The 19518-nt window shown below is 44.2% G+C and overlaps 1 protein-coding gene and 1 non-coding gene across 4 annotated transcripts in view; both read right to left on the bottom strand.

Annotated features, from left to right (window-relative positions):
• Window positions 1-10003: 10003 nt before the first annotated feature.
• The window catches only part of TDP1 (tyrosyl-DNA phosphodiesterase 1), a 90744-nt gene continuing 81229 nt past the window's right edge, over window positions 10004-19518 (bottom strand). For all 3 annotated transcript variants that reach the window (XR_004385135.1, XM_032878619.1, XM_032878620.1), the window contains 2 exons: window positions 18956-19064; window positions 10004-10185 (listed from right to left, as the gene is read on the bottom strand). Coding sequence is in view for 2 of the 3 variants with exons in the window: in XM_032878619.1 (XP_032734510.1) it covers window positions 10112-10185; window positions 18956-19064 (183 nt within the window). In the remaining variant the exon portion in view is untranslated. The remainder of the gene's footprint in view (window positions 10186-18955; window positions 19065-19518) is intronic.
• LOC116879981 lies at window positions 15850-15953 on the bottom strand. Its single transcript, XR_004385151.1, has one exon. It is a non-coding gene; the product is annotated as a small nucleolar RNA U13 (small nucleolar RNA).

Below are 19518 nucleotides of genomic sequence, written 5' to 3'. Positions count from 1 at the left end.
GACACAGAGCTCTTGAAAACCTGGTAAATTCCTAAGTGGTAACAGTACTAAGAACATCTTATGTTCTAATGCGGTGACTTGGCATGGGGGTGGGGGGATGTGTTCCTGGATTGGGGCTGGTCACCAGAAAGACCAAACCATGATTATAAACTTGGAATTTTCAGCCCAATTTTCCAGAGAGGGAAAGAGGCTGGAAATGAGTTTGATTGATCGTGCCTCTATGAGGAAGCCTCCATAAAACCGCAGTAGTACTGAGTTTGGGGAGCTTCCAGGTTGGTGAACATATCCACTCTGGAAAGGTTATGGAAGGGTTGTGCGCTCAAACTTCCTGAGCCCAGGAGGGTCTCAGGACCCTCAGAGACCTCACCCTACATCTTTCTTCACCCAGCCATTAATCTGTGTCCTTTATCATTCCTTTAAAAAAAACTGGTAGTTAAGTGTTCCCCTGAGCTCTGTAAGCTGCTCTAGCAAATTAATCCAACCTAAGGAGGGGTAATGGGGACCCTCTGATGTTTAGCAGATGGCTCAGAAGCACAGGTGACAACCATCTTTGGTTGGCATCTGAAGTTGAGGGGGACAGTCTTGTGGGACTGAGACCTTTACCTGTGGGATCTGACTCTGTCTCCAGGTAGATTGTGTGATTTTTAAATTGCAGGACACACAGCTGGTGTCTCAGAATTGCTTGGTGTGGAAAACATCCCCACACATCTGGTGACCATAAGTGTTTTGAGTGTGGTGGTCATGTGAGAGGTCAGCAGGCGCACTGGTGGGGGGGGACTGCCCCCATATGTATATTTTTCAGTTCTAAAATTTCCATTCCTACTGCTTTGCTGGGATTTGCTATCTTTTCTTTCAATATAAGAATTTTTTTTTACACTCCTGAACATAATTTCTTTAGCTGGTTTAAGAATCTTTGGAGACTCTTTTGGTCTCTTTTGCTTGTCTTTTGAGAATAAGCCATGTCTTTCTCTTTATTTGTATAGTGAGTAATTTTGGATTATATCCTAAGCGTTGTAACATAGATAATTTATGATGTGTTGTAGAAACTCTGAATTCTGTTCTTTTCCTCTGAAAATAATTATTTTTTAAATTGTTATTTTTAAATAGGCAGCTAACTTGGCTGAACTCAACTGCAAAGTGTCTTCCCTGCAGTGGGAAGTGGTTTAAATTTTAGATCAGTTATTTTAGCTTGGCTGTGCATGAACAGCTCAGAGATCAGCCAGGGATTTGGGCAGAATTTATATACAGAATTTGGGAATCCTCTCTTTGGCTCTTTTCTGTTCTTTCCTTCTTCATGCTCAGAGACTATGGTTGCTCCAAACCCTGTACTCTGGATCTTCTAGCCGGCAAGACTACAGATTGCCACTGGAGGTTTCATGGTGCCCATGGAGACCTGACCTCAGGACCAAAGCAGTTAAACAGAAACAAAACCAGGAAACTCACATAGTGTTGTGCCTTTCTTCCAATTGTTGATTCCCGTTCAGTTTCTGCCTGTGTTCAATCACTCTCAGTAGCTGGTTTTTAAAGACTTTTCTCCCAGAGCTTGTATTTTCTATCTGTCGAAGAGTTGGTTCAACTGGGGCTCTCTGGCCCTGCCAGAAACCCAAGGTTATGTGGTTTCTCCCGCACATTACAAAATGAAATTTTCAAACATACACCAAAGGTAAAAGAATTTTACCTAGATTTAGCCTAGATTGTACACTTAAATTTTCTTATACTTGATCATAACTACATCCATTATACTTTATTTCTGTGCATTTCAAAGTAAATGCAGTCATTGCTTCAGCATATGTAAAATTAACTAGAAGTCAACAATTTAGTTTTTTTCTTTCTATGTAAAATTTACACAGAATGAATGGATATCTGAACTGTGCATTCTTTGAGTTTTTAAGAAAACAGCTTTACTGGGTGCCTGGTGGCTCAGTGGGTTAAGCCTCTGCCTTCGGCTGAAGTCACAGTCTCAGGGTCCTGGGATCGAGCCCCGCACCTGCTTCCCCCTCTCTCTCTGCCTGCCTCTCTGCCTACTTGTGACCTGTCTGTTAAATAAATAAAATATTTTTAAAAATAAAAAAAACAACTTTATTGAGCTATCATTTACAAGAAAAGTTACCCATTTGATGTATTAAAGGGGTTTTGTAAAATATAACCAATGCCACAATCATGAAACGTTTCTGTTGCCCCAAAAGTTCCCTCATGCAGCCAATCCCCTCTCCTCACTCCTGAATTCTTTTTTAAGGCCACCCAGTTCTACTTCGAGTGGGAGCCAGGGTTCCACTCCAAGAACGGAATTAGAGACCAAGGAGAGAGGCCATCCATTGCCAAGTGTGTCCCGGAGGGCCAGAGAATGTAATGGCAAAGCAGAGGCTGGGCTCTTATGAGGTGTTCCCAGACTGTCTCTAGAAAGGTGCTTCGTGGCTCAATGAGAGGACAGGTTCCATTCTCCCACTGAAAAGTGGATTCTGCTAATTCAAGCGCAATTAAAGATGCCCATCTCTTGAAGCCTGTTCTGGTATCAGAGGAGTTTCGGAGGCAGGAGCTTGATCTTTAAGAATGCAACCTTAGGCAGGTTCCCATTGCTCTGACCCTGTTTTTTCGTTTGTACAATGGGATTCCTCCAGGGGTAAAGTGTCAGCTCATCCTTCGGGATTCACGTTAACATAGACTCCGCAGTCCTGCCCAACAGGCAGCAGGCAACGTGGACCCAGGACTTTTAGGACTGAAAGTCTGCAGGTTGGTTCTGCAGAGTTTTAAAGGGTGTTTGAGAGACTGGGTCCAGGGAGGCGGATTTCCTTGTGAAGAGGGTCCCCTTTCTGTGGAATCCCAGAGGACTACTGGCTACCCTGCTGCAGCCAGGACTCAAACCTACTTGTCTTCCAGAAATGACTTGCATTTAGTGTTAAGAAGCAATATTTGGGGGGACAGGCTAAGTTTTCAAAGACATGGGTTTTATATTCTATACTTGAATTACCATCTAAGTGCCCCAGAGAGAGACTACCAATCCCAAGCACTTTTACTGTGATAATGAGAATCCCTGTAACTTAGATTTATGGAATTCTTGCCAGTGTTTAAGAGCACCCTTTCATCCAATTCTCAAGATAGGCCCATGAGGCAGGAAGGATAGGTATTACCCTTAACAGATGAGAGAATGAAGACTTAAAGGCGTCACATGACTTGCCTAAGGTCTCACAGTGTGGAGGGCAGAGCTGGGATCAGACAATCCTGAGTCCTGAGTGGCTTGGAGGTGAGTCTACTTTTCAGGCTTGTCAATCTCAAGCCATTATCCACGGAACTGTGTTCACTCAGCATGATTGAACTAGCAAACCGTGGAAGGAATACATTATATATTGTAATCCTGAATGCACTCATAAATACATAAATGAAAACAATCACCTCATTTTGTGCTACAGGTATTTTCAGATTTTTCTGCTAGATTTCATTGAAAACTACGGATGATGACTTCCTGAATTGATTTCATGGTTCATTAAGATATTGACTGGCAGTTTGAAAAATCAGCTTGAGAACACTCAGATTACAAGGGTTTGCTTATTTATGCAAATTTACAAGAAATTTGGACTTAAAAATTTCCTTCTGGGTTTACCTTTGCTTTAAAAAAAAAAAAAAAACAACCTGCACACTTGCTCACATTATTTAAGGATGAGACAAAAGCTTTCTCTGGTACACTATTAATAGCTCACCTAGGGATACTTCTTGGTCTGGAGTGCACCTCAGGCGTGTTCCACTTCTCTGGAGAATTCCACAGCTGCAGCCTTCTCATCAGGGACAGTCCTCTGGTCTGGAGTGCTTGCACCAGGGACAGGCAGGTGCATCAGGGGACTGGATGGAGCTACAGGGAAAGGTATTTTGTGTTGATTTTGGGGGTTGTCGTGTTGGTGTGGTTTTTTTGTTGTTGTTTTTAAGTAACTACTTGGAAGTAATGTGGAACCCTGGATGGGGTTAGAGGATGGGGGCATTTCAGGCTCCGGTGGGAAAAGCTTGCTGGAGAATGGTGTCTGTATACCTGAGAGCAGGTATTCTGAATCTGGAGACTGCTAGGTTCCTCTGGCTCCAGCATTTGCCAGACTCTGTTAGTCTTTCATTGTTTATGCTTAATTAATCTGACTTCTGTAGCTATAAAAGCATCCTAATGTATTCTTTCATAAAAATATTGATAAATTACTGAGTAACAAATATGTAGGGATTTTACAATTTTGTCAGTTATCTGAAGAAAACAAAACCAGCACTCACCTACCAAAGGACCTATGAGCAAAGAGCTACCAAGAGCACGCACAGTGGCATCACCTGTGTCTTTGGGGCCAGAAGGGAACACATGCTACTTGTGACCTTGACTCTTACTTTACCCTCCCTAAATGGGGTGTCACCTGCCCCAGTGTGATGTGTATAGTTACCGACGATTGACTATTCCTGTAATAAATTCCCTATGGATGCAATTTCTCCCTCACCTTTTCCCTTCTGAGCTTCCCTGTGTATTAAAGACTGGTCCAGGTGCCTTCTAGTTTTTTTTTTTTTTTAAAGATTTTATTTATTTGTCAGAGAGGGAGAGAGAGAGAGCACACAAGCAGGCAGAGAGGCAGGCAGAGGTGGAGAGAGAAGCAGGCTCCATGGTGAGCAAGGAGCCCGATGCAGGACTCGATCCCAGGACTCCGGGATCATGACGTGAGCCGAAGGCAGCGGCTTAACCCACTGAGCCACCCAGGCGTCCCAACCTTCCAGTTTTTAATCACAGTGGAGTGCTCGCTACAAAGGGACCAGGGACCAGTGCCTTAGACTGATGAGTGTTGGTTAAAGTTTCAGTGGGCCTTCTGGTAGGCCTGAGAGAACACAGCATACTCGAGATAGACTTGCTTAGAACTCTGTGAAGTATGGAAAGTGCACTTGACCTAACCTGTGTTGCTTTGGCCCCATGTCTGCTCGCTAACCGCACCCCCTTCCCCGTTACTGCATGAGGCACCCTTCTTTCATTTCCTGGGCATTTTGCCCTCCTCCTCCCCAGCATTTTGACACTTGGCATAATCCCTTCTGCTGTCTGCTTTAGGCCTAGTCCGTGGAAACATCAGGTTTCAGTCAGAGAAGTTCATAGAACGTACTTAACGTGGCAATGTCTTCAGCTGTTGATTTTCTCACTTGAAAGGAACCAGTTCCACGGTCAGGTTCAGTGACTCAGGCCTGCATACTAATGCCGCATTTAGTGGTTGATTTTATGGACCCACAGCTGGTTCAGTCACGCCAACTAGGATTTGCTGTTGCAGTGGATGAAGGTGTACCTGACTTTGTGCTACTGTTATACATCCTGTACGTGAGGCCTGCTCCTGGGCTGGAGCTTGGGAACGTGCGCCACAAACACGCGCCACATTTGCTGCCTGGTTCCTCACAGCAGCACGGCCTAGGCTCAAATCCCAGCTCTGCCCTTGCCAGCTGTGGGACTTTGGACAAATAATCTTAGTTTCCCCATCTGTAAAATGGCTATGGTAATAGGTTATTAATGGGTTATTATAGTGAAAATTTGGTTCGTTAATACACCGAAAATACGAGCAATACCTGGCACACTCCAAGTGCTCTGTACTCGCTGGTCAGTGTTCTTACTCGGGGCCCAGTGGAGTCTGGGCTCAGAGACGGTCACCTGTCCCCATGTGGGGTTCTGGCTGTGGGCACTGCTGGCATCTCCCAGGAGCAAATGACTGTATATTACCCCTGAAGACCTATAAGAGCAACTTAAGTCCTGTAACTTAATAGCTGCTAAAAATGCAATAAGAAATTGCAGTTTTGTTTATAGTACTTTTTTGTCCTGGATATTGCTTACAAAAAGTGGGCTACTAGGGGCGCCTGGGTGGCTCAGTGGGTTAAAGCCTCTGCCTTCAGCTCAGGTCATGATCTCAGAGTCCTGGGATCGAGCCCCGCATCGGGCTCTCTGCTTGGCAGGGAGCCTGCTTCCCTTTCTCTCTCTCTCTGCCTGCCTCTCTGCCTACCTGTGATCTCTGTCAAATAAATAAATAAAATCTTAAAAAAAAAAAAGTGGGCTACTAAACTTGGAAAACTTGTCAAAAATTTTATAGTGGGACCCACGCATGCATGTATTTAGCGCATTAGCAACAGAATTTTAGATTTAATCCTATGTAATATTTAAGCTATTTTATTTCTGCTGTTCAGTTCCTGCACTATTGTCATCATAATGAGTACCATTCATCAATACAATTACATTTTACGAATGTAAATAAAGAATGCCTATCTTTTTCTTTGAGGTATTCATCAGTCAAAAGCAAGTATTTTTAAGGAAGTGGTTACAGCTCTGATTTTTCGATTATGAGAAAGTAAAATGTCCTAAGATTTGAACCAAACATTGAGATCATCCAGAAATGGTTTTACAATGGGAAACAGGTCATTTCCCTAGAAAGTAAGCTAATTTTGTGTGGAAAAAAGTTGTGACAAAATGGAACCTAAGATCCTTACTTTCAGCATACCAAATCTGATGCAGAAACCATGTGTTGGAAGTCACATACCAGTAACTTCTATTAAGGAGAACTATTTAACTTCTGCACAAGAGCCCAGGAAAACAAAGCTGGGATCCACTGTTACTGTGGAACCTTATGGATGTTATTTAACAGCAGGCTGAGGATTACATGTGAAGCACTCAAGCACAGGAGTCGAGACACAGAAGAGCTCTGGAAACACGGGCTATTACCTTATGGGGAAAAATACAGCCTCCCGAATCAGCCAATTTTAAGGACGATTTGTATCAACTATAGTTAAAACCAGGCAGCCATTGTCAGGATTGTGATCATTTAGAGGTACCTAGGGGGCGCAGTCAGTTAAGTGCTTGCCTCTTGGTCTCAGTTCAGGTTCATCTGTGGCTCCTGAGATCAAGCCCCACGTCAGCCTCCGAGCTCAGGGCAGAGTCTGCTTGTTTCTCTCCCGCTCTTTCTCTCTAAAATAAATGAATCTTTAAAAATAAATAAAATCCCTCTTTCCCTCCTTCACCCCCACAAAAGCAGCTGGTGGAAGACCCATTCCCCTCTTCATAAGACAGTATGTGGGAAGTAGAGGGGACACAGAATCCTCCTGCCAAAATGGCAAGTGACTTAGGTCGCTATGTGTAGGGACAGAATTTAAATTTTATTTTTAAATGATCATTCAGAATATTCTGTTGAAATTCATTATCTAGCATGAAGATCTTGTTTAGACTTCTGGCTACATGTCCATCTCTGTAAGAGGACATTAGGGAAGCTTTCAAAAGAGCACGAGAGAACTCCACAGAAAGACAGCGGTTCCTTTTGTCCGCAGGCTGAGACCCTCCTTCATCAGCCAACAAGTCTCCTCTATTAGAACTTCATGCAGGGGCAGAAGCTGAATTTTGATGTGAATGTTTGCTCTCAGCAGGTATGCAGTCACTGGCTGGTGTTTCCGGATCTGAAGCAGGGGGAGGTGGGGAGGGGGAGGATAAAAGGTGGCAGGCAGCTACCTGCAGAACAGGGGTGAGATGAGTGTTCCTTGAATCAGGGAGAAATAATTGTTGAACCCCAACCTGAAAATAATGGAATTTCCTCAAACATTAACAGACACATTTGATGATGCTTTTTTGTAGCACTTTGGGTAATTCAGTTAGTCCCATTTTTAAAAAGGACCAGATGGGGCAGAACCGCTTGCTTTTTGGGTTCCCATGTTGATTATTCTTGGGCCTTGTTTTCCATGTGTGTGATCACCTATACCCAGAAAGCTCATGTTATGAACCACCTATCTATGCCGGCCTGTCTTCCCCCAGTCCATGCTAACCAGGGTGAAGGGCACAGAAGGCTAATGTTAACAGCTGGACAACCACTGAGTGCATAACCCTTAACCATGGGCTTCGCCTAATGTTATCTTGATGTACCTAGCCACCCATTCTGGAACTTCTGTTTCCAGAGGGGCTCCTTTGGGTCCCCATGAAGTGTAGAGGAACATTACTTGAAATACAGCCCATAGACCAGGGCTGGTCTGTGAGGAGTACAGAAGATAAGCATTTAGAAACTTCCACTGTAATCTGACAGTCCTGTAACATCCAAGCACCTGATTCTGTACATGTGTTTGTCCACAACACACTGGGGGGTAAAAACCGTCCCTCTCCCCACATACCATGCTGCCTGGGAGTTGGGCCACCTGGCAGAAAACAGGCCTTGGACCCTGCCAGACCCAGTTCAAATACTGGGAGAGCACTTTCTAGAAGTAGGACCCTGCGCAAGCGCTACACCTTTCTGAGTCCCAGTCTCATTAGGAAAAGGAGGCTAATCCTAATGGATCACCTGTGGCAGCAGCAGGAGCAATCACCAGACGGTTCTCACGCTGTGCGGGCTCGGAGTATCTTCACGCCTTCACTCACCACTCTCCATCATCCTCTGTGAGGAGTATTACCACCACCACTCCCATTTTACAGTTGAGGGGACCAAGGCACAGAGAAGTTAAATAACCTGGTCTAGGTCACACAGCCGTAAGTGGCAGAGGAGGATTTCAAACTCCAAGCTCCGACCCACTCTGCAGTGACCTGGATCAGATGAGCAATGGACCTGTGTGACTGACTCAACCAGTGACCGCTGTCAAGCTGCCGCTGTCCTCTCGAGTAGCTGAACCCATCCCACAGGGCCCAGGCGGCCTGCTCACTGTCCTGGTGACACGGCTGACCGAGACACCTCTGTGGTGCTGCCCCACCCCCATCCAGGATGGGACCACCATGGTGGTGAGAATCTCGGGGCCCCTGCAAGGCCTATGGACACACAGACTGCAGGGCACCCGCTCTGGGTCAGCCCCGGGGGCCTTCCCATGCCTTCCCGGCTCATGTGATGAGGGTCTGCACGTTCTGGGAAGTAAAAGGCGGGGTCCTGAAAGGTTCAAGCCTTAGTATAACCAGTTCACTATACAGGTAAGAGGAGTAATTCGGTGGCTTTTCAACTTTTTTTTTTTTTTAAAGCAGCGTGAGCACACATACACACATAATCCCAGATAATATCCTTTACAGAATCCCAAAATATAAAATAGGTAAAGCGAAGTGACAGCAGAGTAGAGGGTCCGCAGCCGGATTCCCAGACTTCTCTATGGCAGCACCGCTGCTCCGCCCTGCCAGGTCCTAAGGCGAAAATCGTAGGTCTGGGAAACAGTCTGAAAGGGTATCTTCAGAAATCTTTCAAAATTAATATTCAACAACTCTTGAAAGTTGTAAGATAAAGAGGCTGCAGACAAACTGGGTATCAGCCTCATGTGGAAAAGAAGGTCTCCATCGTCCTAGGAGAACGCGATTCCTAAGTACAAAGGACAGATGTACTTAAAGTGGAAACATTCACAGCTTGGACCCAAACCAGCTGTGATGTGGGGGACATCCTGAGCCTTTCTGGGCTTCTGTCTCCTTGCTTGTAAGCTGAAGGCACCAATTTAGGTTACCTTTCAGGATTTCTTGCAAGGAACATACTTGTGCTTTTATATGGTTCAGTGAGCTGTCTCTTCTGGAAACTTGCGGGGATGAAAGACACCCATCCGCTCTGGGGACGGGCGAGGAAATGGCAGGACCCGTGTGTAAGCAGAGAGGCAGCTCGCACGGTGCCAGGATGCAAAGCCTCGTGAAGCTGCAGGACGGTGGGAGGTAGCAGGACTCCGTGTGTCAGAAGAGTAGCCACCTGACCTGAGCGACAGGCTAGGAACATGGGCAGCCTCTTGGCCAGCAGCCCCGAGACAACACTCAGAAAGCGGACGGCCGGGTGATAAGCAAACGGTCACATTCTTCCCCTGCTTGGCTGAAGACCGGGACGGACGCAGTACGACACACATAGTCCATCTTCACTTCGGAAGCGCGAACACCGCCGTGAAATTCCATGTATCACTTTGAGGGTGACTTTGTGTCTATATTCAACATTGGCGAGTTTGATAGCTTTCAGTCCGAAGCTTAAAAAGTGAATTAAGGGACACTGCTAATGACTATCTAAAGTGTAACCAGCATCGTGCTCACAAGAGTGAGCTCTGCAGTTTTGTTAAGGGTGTAGACAAGACTCGAAGGGTAAACATCCAGCACCAACAAGAACATTCATTATTTGGGGCTTGATGTCTTGCACCTAAATTTCATAATGCTTTAGGATTCTCAGGAGGGAACCCACATATTCCCATGTGTATCTGGTGCTTTGGTATAAGGAATGTTCCAAATCCACGGCCGATCTGGGGAGAAAAACAAAACACATTATAGTTGTAGAATACTAATTTGAACAGGCAGGATTACAAAAAAATTCACTTACCACTAGGATAAAACCACCCACGTGTCAGAGTCTACACGTTAAGAACCCCTCCCCTCTTCGGAAAGATTTATGAGTGCGTGTGCGCGTGTGAGCACGTGTGGGGGTGGAGAAGGGAGGAGAATGAATCTCAAGCTGACTCTGTGCTGATCCCAGAGCCCAAAGTGGGGCTCAATCTCCCAACCCTGAGATCACAACCTGAGCCAAAACGAAGATTCGGACACTTAACCAACTGTGCCACCCAGGCACCCCCTTAAGAACCTTCCCTGAAGCAACCCCAGACGACAGCCCATTTCAGACAGTGGCTGTTGGCAAAGGTTTGTGCTAAGACACAGGCAAGTCAACAGTGGAAGCCGGCCAGCAGAAATCAGGGTTGCCACTTACACTGACCAGTCACTGTGCCTGTCAGCCTCAGTTTCCTTCTGTGTACCTGACTTTGGCGCTGTCAGGACGGGCAAGTGAGATAAACACATGCAGTGTCTGAGGGCATCCGGCAGAGAAAGGCAGCTGTTACGTCTTACAACTCTGGAGAAACCAACGGTAGCAGACGGCATACTGCTCTCCGCTGTCACGGTCACATATAATCAGGAGGCCCGCGTTCACCTCCATGAAATGGTTTTGTTCTGTTCCTTAAGGCTAATAATTGATGAGGCATGAAGGTCTCTGTACAATGACTGCAGACCGATGGTGAAGCAAGCAACACGCCTTGGTAAGACACAACGGAGAGAACACTGAAGACCTAGGTTCAGGTCCTGCCCTTGTCTTTCTCTGCAAACTCGGGAAAACACTGGGATCTTGGACTCAGGTTCCTCAGCTGTGAAATGGGAATTAGCTACGTAAGTAACCTCTCAGGAGGGCTGTGAAACATAAACGAGAACACCTGTGGAAGTTCCCGGCATACTGTAGGTGCTCAATAAACACGAACTTCCCCCCCAGCCCCTTTTAACTGGGGTTTCAGAAATTGACAAACTCTGATCACTTTTACCATGCATCATTACTGCTGGAATCAAACCAATTCAAAAGAACAACAGTATGGGTAGGGTGTAAATACACTCCCAGGGTTAGGAATCGAGCTCCATGTAACTGTCCTGATAAGGAGGAGAGCTCCAACAGCTCTGAAGGGGTGAGTGCCCGGAGTGAGGCAGCCACGCAGCACGGGTGTGAGAGGTACCATCAGCGGGAGCCACTGCCCAGCACTGCTAAGCCGCTCTCGGGGAAGCTTCCTCCTCTTCCCGAACAGAGGCAGATGGCAGCTCAGAGGATGACCTGGCAAACAACAGGAGGCTCTCCTCACCGTCCCTGGTGTGGAATAACGGCCACACAAGCATGCAGACAGCAGCACCCAGCAGGACGCGCAGGGAAAGAAGGCTAAAGATGGCAACAAGTTAGCAGAAGCCCGTTTTCTTGTCTTTGGCCTCGAGATGGTGTGAAAGCCTGAAGCTAGCTTGTTAAGCCCGTGAGAGAGCCATAATCCTGCGCCTGTGCGACACGCTTGCTTCATAAAAGGCTGAAGGTTCCGCAGCACTGGAGACTCCCCACCGCCTCCCACTGGCCTGAACCGAGCACTGGCTCTCCTGCCCCGGGAACACGGTCTTCTGTGGCCGGACTTCTCCCATCTTTTCCTGCAAACTGCCCCACTGGGTAACATCTGCTCCACTTCATCCCCAAGGTAAAGGACACCCGATCCTTGCTAGGTGAGGAGCTGTTAGATTCTTCACCGAGGCAGGGTTCGTGATGCAAACACCCGCCAGCCAGCCAGCAACTCAGAGACCGCCACCGATTTCTTCCTCTCCCTCACAATCAGCCAACGATGACCAAGCGGCACTGGCGAGTCCCTAGACACACTGCTCGCTAAGTGAGCAAATGCCTGTACCCACGGGCTGATCATGTGCCACGCCGGCTGCAAGGCTCACCACTACCCTGGGGGCAGAGACACAGAAGGGCTAACAGGAAGGTAGGAGGTGGCCCTGACTCTGTTGTCTTGCTACCATTACTGGAAGTCAGCATTAACACTTTCTGGCTTAGATGAAAGCCTGTTCTAAGCAATCTTCCTAAATTATCCCATGAAAGAAAAGCTTGCCTCATGAAACAGTCCTGCATGTATCTAAAATATTTGTCGGTGCTGGTTAGATGCCAGGAGCTCTGCTAGCCAAAGCTGAGGTTCTCTCAGTTTGCGGTCCAAGAGGGTAGACAGAGGAGCAGGCAGGCCATGCGGGCGGAATTCTGAACTTCACCACGTCAGCGTGGTGGTTCCCGCACCTGGCTGACATGCGAATTGCCGGAGCGTTTCCTCAGAGCTCACCTCAAGGGAGCTTGTTTCAGTCGGTCTGGGCTGGGGCCTGGTATTACACATTCTCACCAAGTTCTAACGGCGATTTTAACACAGTCAGAGTCCGAGATCAGAAACTAAATGGGATGAGCTTCTTTCTGCTGTGATACAATGGAAAGATTTAAACCAGGATGTGATGTGAGGCGTATGGCAGCAGGGGAGATGATGTCCAGTGGGAGGGGACCAACAATGGGGAGATGATAGGCAGTGCCATCTAGGGGAGACACAGTGAGGCCAACATTAAGGCCACGGCAGGAAGGCTGGGGATGAGGGAACAGCCGAGGGGTTTTACTCTGTGTCTATGCCATCTGTCCTCGTGGTTGGTCAGTTGAGGACTGCGTGCATCTGACATCTCTAACTCTAGAACCCAGCCTTCTGTGGGGAGGTGGCACAGTGTGATGGTAAAGGGGGCATGGACATGGTGGACAGGCTACCCATGGGGACCTGACCAAATTGACCTGAGAGCTTAGGTTCCTTGTCTATAAAGTAGGGGTTATATTAGTACTGGTGTCATGGGGGCAGTTAGGATCCCATAAATTCAAGTCAAGTGCTCAAAGCAGCTCCTAGCATGTAATAAGTACTTAATGAGTGCGAGCTGCTATAATATAATGACCACCGCCCTCAGCTCACAGTGGGTGAGTACTGTCACTACCCTATATGCTGTGTAGGTCTCCCAGGTTTTTTTAGGAGCCAGACAAACCCAAGTACAATATCCCATTCTACCTAGCCTCTCATCCTCTAAGAAATGGCCCTTGTGTTAGAGTTAGGACTTGGACCCCTGTGTCCAAACACCCATACCCACACTTCCCACTGTCTTCAAGGGAACTTGATATCCTACCTACCTATAGAAGTCGCTGCCTATCACCTGAGCAATTGCCTTTAATTCTTTCCTTGTATCAGACACAAAGTGTGTGTATATGGCACGTGTGTGTGATCCCAAAGAGATGAACTTCTCCTTAGTTCATCTAAGTGATGCCACTTTACTTCAGCTTACTCTGAAATCAACAAATGTACAAAAGACTTGCCAGCTTGCACTACAAAGGAAAGCTTCAAAATATTTTACACTGGGTTACCAACCTAGCAGAGAAGCAATCTTTGGTAACTGGGATACCAGTGTTATCTGAAGCCCATTAATACTCTCCTCTGTGAAGATCTCCCGTATTAATCTGTGACTAAAAAAAGCACAAGAGAACAATCTACCCAGTGGGAGGAAGAATAATTCAAATGGCTAGAAACCAAGTACTGATTTCAATATCATCTGGTAAAATTACTTTACTTTGATAGTTCTAGATTTCCTAAAGGTTTCTGTTGACAAAGTAATTTTAAAAGCTAAGCTGGAAGTTTGGTGTCAGCCTTCTATTTGTACTATGAAACAATAATAGATTTTATTAAAGGAGATGATCAAAATCATGTCTAAAAACCTCTTCTGGTTCTCATAAAAAAAAAATCCAGATTTCTAAAGATCGTTCAAAAACTGGTCCTTGGAAATTAAGCATATCAACAATGATTTAAGTGACTGACTTCTTTTGCATTTTCTTTGAATTAGAAAGTTGAATCAGCTATTGTCCTTACAAAAATACTTTATGAATCTGGTCTCTGCTATTTAGCAATAATTCTGACAGGTCTAGACTGAAGTTTATTATGATATTACCTAAATTCAAGGAATTATTTCAAATGAATCAAGCAGCAGGCGGAATGGTTAAATTATCTGGGAGCCCATGCTTTAAAGAACTTTAAAGAATTATATACACTACATATATGCTAAATCTAGATCACGTGTATCTCGTGTGCCAGCCAGGTTTCAATGACCTCACCTACTGAGCAATTACATATACAGCTAATTAGCTTAGTTCTAGACATTAAAACTTAAATTCTAAAATATACCAAATCTGTAAAAGATACACACAATGTGGCAGATACCACCTTAACCAACTGATCAATACTGATTTCATCAGTGATCAGGCTGATTTTATCATGTGACTCCTCATACGACACACTAACAACAACAACATCTCTTCTGTGGTGTTCTTGGCAAAAGTGCATAATCTGGATCTATTTATGAGAAAACAATGGGAAAACCAAATACACAATGTCACTCACTGTCTATTAAACTAACTGGCCTGTGCTCAGCAAAGTGTCAGCATCATAAAACACACAAAATTTCTTGTGGCACTTTTCCAAATTAATGGAGACTAAAGAGACTGCTAAACAAATATGACATGTAACCTGAAACTTCCCTTTTGTTATAAAGGTCATTATTGGGGCAACAGATGAAATCTGAGTAAGTTCTGTAGATGATAGTATTCAATCAATGTTAATTCCTGATTTTGGTAACTGTACTGTGGCTATGTAAGAGAACATTTTTAAGAAATATATTTTGAAGTATTTCGAGATTGCACAGATCTTGTTTACAACTTCCAAATGGATCAGAAAAAAGTTAACATAAGAAAGGAAGATTATGTAAGTGAAGGGGAACCTGGGTGAAGAGAATATGGGAGTTCTTTATACGGTTCCTAGAACATTTTTCTAAATTTGATATTATGTTAAAAATTTCAAAGAAAAGAATACTATAGTTGACCCGAACAACATGGGTTTAACTGCAAAGGTCCACTCACATGTGGGCTTTTCCCCCAATAAAATACATACAATACTTAAGTGTATTTTCTCTGCCTTATAACTTTCATTAAAATAATGTTTTCTTTTCTCTAGCTTACTTTATTATAGGAATAAAGTATATAATACATATCACATACAAAATATGTGTTAACTATTTAGGTTATCAGTGAGGCTTCTGTCAACAGTAGGCTGTTAGTAGTTAAGTTTTGGGGGAGTGAAAAGTTACATGCAGATCTTCAGTTGCACTGGTGGTCACTGCCCCCAGCCCCGGCATTGTGCAAGGGCCAACTGTTCCCATATACCACGTGAACAACCCAGGTCACTTAACATAACTATGGTCTCTGAAGCTTTGTACTTTAATTATTCTTAAATTTGACATATGTAACTTATTCTTTAAGTCCAAATAAGATAAGCTTTACGTAACCTTACCTTGTTTTACCCGCTTTATAGTATATCAGAGAATACAAAGAATATAAGCCAAAAAGGGAGTACAAAGCAGATGTCTCTGGCATGTAACAGCTCCAGAGAGATCACATACTGGTCTATTTCATTCTTTTCAGGCTCAGGGTCACACAACAAGTGGAACATACGGAAGTAAGATTTAAAATGTGGTGATTCTGCTTTATAAAAGATTTTTTTCCCTCACATGAGATAGTTAATGTGCCGAGGTCATAACAAGGTTTGAGGGAGGCACGTGTCACACATTGGTGTGAACATCCAATCATCACACTTATGAACCACAAAAGGATCTGAAAGATTTCCTTTAAAAGTACAACTGCTATTAGTCACATGAGTTTGGTTAGGCATAACTTCTCAGGGGAAGAGTAATTTAGACTCCCTCAGGCCAGGGGCTTGTGTCTGTCTTGTCCAAGGACATATTCCAAGGACCTAGACAGTGTCTGCACACAGCAGAAATACACCTGTGGAGAGAGCAGATGAGCAGCAAGTCCTGCGTAAAGCAAGGTGGACCTGCAGCTGTGTGTGTTTTACTTCATTATTTGATCAGTTTCTTGGTTTCAGGATGTCTGCCGGTGTCTTGTAATAAACTATAATTGGTTCAGAGCAGTATATTTCTTTGCTAAGCTTTCTGTAGAGTTCCTCAGATTAAAAAAAAAAATAACGAGCATGATCTTATACATGTTACAGTGGTTTGAAAATCATTTCCAAACAAAGTGCTTTTGAAATGTTCTTAACTACTCACTTTTCCAAGTCTTAGCAAGACACCTTTCTTCTAGTCCGTAGGAGTCGCCGGAATGCTGGCGACATGTGAACTGGTGATAACTGAGTGACTGGCACCATTTTGCATGCTACTGAAGCAGTGTAGAAATAAAATACAATGCTCCAGTCTCCCTTGTATGTATGTTTCAAAGAAGTGTATACACCCAGACAACGCCGCTGAACAATGGAAAACATTCTGCTTGCTGGCCAAATAAAAGATTCATCACTGCACAGTCTAAGATACTACCCCGCTGTAAACTTTTAAATTCCTGGGAATGCTTTTTCTATCAGAACTGAAGGAACATCAGGATATTTTTAAGGCTCCTATGTCTCTTTCATTTTTGCTTGCAAAGTCCTTTGGAGATTACGGTTAAGTGGAGAAGGTGGAATTCCAGCCAAGGTTCTGGGCTGGGGGTGGAAAGTATATAGCCCAAGGCCAGACCACAGGAAGTCAAACTCAGTCAGTTCATGGTGCGTCTGTCCCCTACCTCCACTAAGCTTACTCAGAACTCAGGTTTGAGGATGGGGGGAAAAAAAAGAACATGAACAGACAGAAAGAGTAAAAACAAAACTACAGCACAAAGCTGGAAGGAGGAAGGAGAGGTTTTCGCCGTGAGGTCCTGTGACAGTAGGTGGGTTGAGGGACTGTCCTACATGGGCCTTAGGCTCTTTTCATTATCAGCTCAGCAAGGGGAAGGGGAGAAAATGAACACCGATTATTACACGCCAGGAACTGAACTGGATATTCTAAATAACAGAAACAACAGCTAACGTTTATTGACTGCTAACTCTGCACTAGAAGACTGTGTTAGGTGCTTTACAGATAGCATCCTGGTTACTCGTTTCAACAAACTCTACAAAGTAGGCACTCTTATTTTCCCATTTTACAAATAGAGACACTAAGGCCTAAAGAAAGAAAATAAGTGCCCAAGGTCACTTAATAAGTTGCAAGGTTGGCACACAAATACAACCTAATTCTAAAGCCCTCTTTTTCATTTGTATGTGCAGGGAGGGTTGTGGGGGGGCACCGATTCTCTGAAATTCTGAGAAAACTGATATAATCTTGCCAGTTAAAAATGAAGATGCATAAATATACAAATTTAGAGGACTCAAATATACATAGCTTGGAAAGAAGGAAAAAAGAACACTTCTTAAACTTGTTACCAATACAACTGATTATAGCTCTAGAAAGTCCCCTGCCATAGGCGGCGGCACACCAGGCAGCATGAGACTATATGGATACATCCAACAAAGTCAACACCATCGAAGAAACAGGTCCACTGAAAGGGGAAGGTCTGGTTTGCCACCAAAACCAGGAAGGGCAAGTAAGGGTGGGGGAGTAGCTGGAGCCCATCTAGCACCGCCCAGGGAAGAAAGGGACCCAGTGCCACAGTTGGCTCTGTTAAGGAACCAGAGATTCGGGAATATTAATGCAATGATGTCATTAAAACTTTCCAAACAAAAATCACATTTTCCCTGTTCAAATTCAGAATTTACTCAAACACCATTGACTATAATCCGGCTATCTGTGAAGGCATCTGCCTTCCACTGGAAAATATGCTGATTATAATATACCTTTTGCCATTTTAAATTAATAAGTATGTCTTGATTTTACAACTGCTGCTGTGTGAGTCTGGTAAGTACGAATTTGCTTTAAAGACCGACATTCTAGGGCTAAGACAAGTGCAGCTGTGGGGCTGGGACAGACCTGAGATGGAGCTGGTCCCACTCATGCCAGCCAGCTTTCCTCCAAGAACACCATGAACCTGAACCAATGTTTTAATGACTTTCTATTATGAAAAATACTTGTTCACTGCCTCTAAGAAAGTCATAGTTGAGGGCAGCCCGGGGATCTCCCCTTTAAGAGGATGGGAGGTGTTTGTAAAGTCAAATTGTTTTCATCAAAATATTAAGCCATTATTTGTCATCTTCACTTCTTGTGAATGTATAGAGGCTTGTGACGTGATACTGCAACAGAGCAGCTGTGAGAATTCAGTGGTCCTTCATTAACCCAGAGAGTAAAGAGGTCTGCCTGCAAAAATTGTAAATAATGCCACCTTCCTCACATTTTTTGACAATAAAAAAACACCAAATATGTGTATACACACACACACACGCACATGTATGTACATACATACATACATACATACGTAACATATATATGTGTGTGTTTGTATATGTGTGTGTATATGTGTGTGCATATATATATATAGGTTTATTACTTTAAAAACTAATATAAAAAATTCTTGGTTTTGAGGTCTAATATAGTAAATCTCAACAGATACAAAAACCCATGTGAGTAAAAGCTCCTGTGGTCCTTAATAATGTTAAGAGTTCAGAGGGGCTCCTGGACCAACCAGTTTGAGAATGAGAGCTCTAGTGGCCCGAGACAGGGCAGCGAAGGGGCCTCTGCAAACCTGCATTTCTGAAGTATTCTGTGAGCCAACCTCCCACTGAGAGACTGACGGCTTCTTCTGGGCACGGCTTCTGTTCCATACATAACACCCATGATCTCCCTTCATGTGTGTCCTACCTTTACTTCCATACAGTTCTGGAGGCAGGTCAAATGGCACAGGAAAGGCGGCCACTGGCTCCTTGCTCCCTGAGAAGAATTTCTCTTTTACTTTGAAGCTGTCCAGGCCCTGCAAACACACAGAGGGCATCTATGATTCCACCCCTTTATCTGAAAAAGATCTCAAGAAGCAGTTGTATCTGTATGGTGCTCACAGCAAAACTGAAGTTAACTCAGAGCTATTTTCAATGTTTGATAGGTGGGATATATTTGTAACTCCCCTAAATTAATCTTTCCTAAAAATAAGAGGTTCAGATTTTTAAAAATCAAGTTATAACAAAGTTTACAGAAGTTTAACAAAGGAAATAAGAGAGAAAACAATTTTGGATATCATAGCCCATTTCTCCTAACCATTATGTACAGTTTGCAAGGAGTGTGTAGAAGACACTGTATATAAATAATTTCAATATTGCTATAGTAACAGGCTGCTCACTCTGGTGTAAGAATAAAAGTTGCCTTCATGTATAATGAAAGTGTTCCAATATAATGTGATAGGAATATAAAAACAAAAACTCTTCCAGACT

This window comes from Lontra canadensis, unplaced genomic scaffold (assembly GCF_010015895.1).
Source record: "Lontra canadensis isolate GAN:19392208 unplaced genomic scaffold, GSC_riverotter_1.0 scaffold64, whole genome shotgun sequence".
Classification (NCBI taxonomy): domain Eukaryota; kingdom Metazoa; phylum Chordata; class Mammalia; order Carnivora; family Mustelidae; genus Lontra; species Lontra canadensis.
The sequence above is the reverse complement of the archived record's forward strand: the minus strand, read 5'-3'. Positions and strand labels throughout refer to the sequence as shown.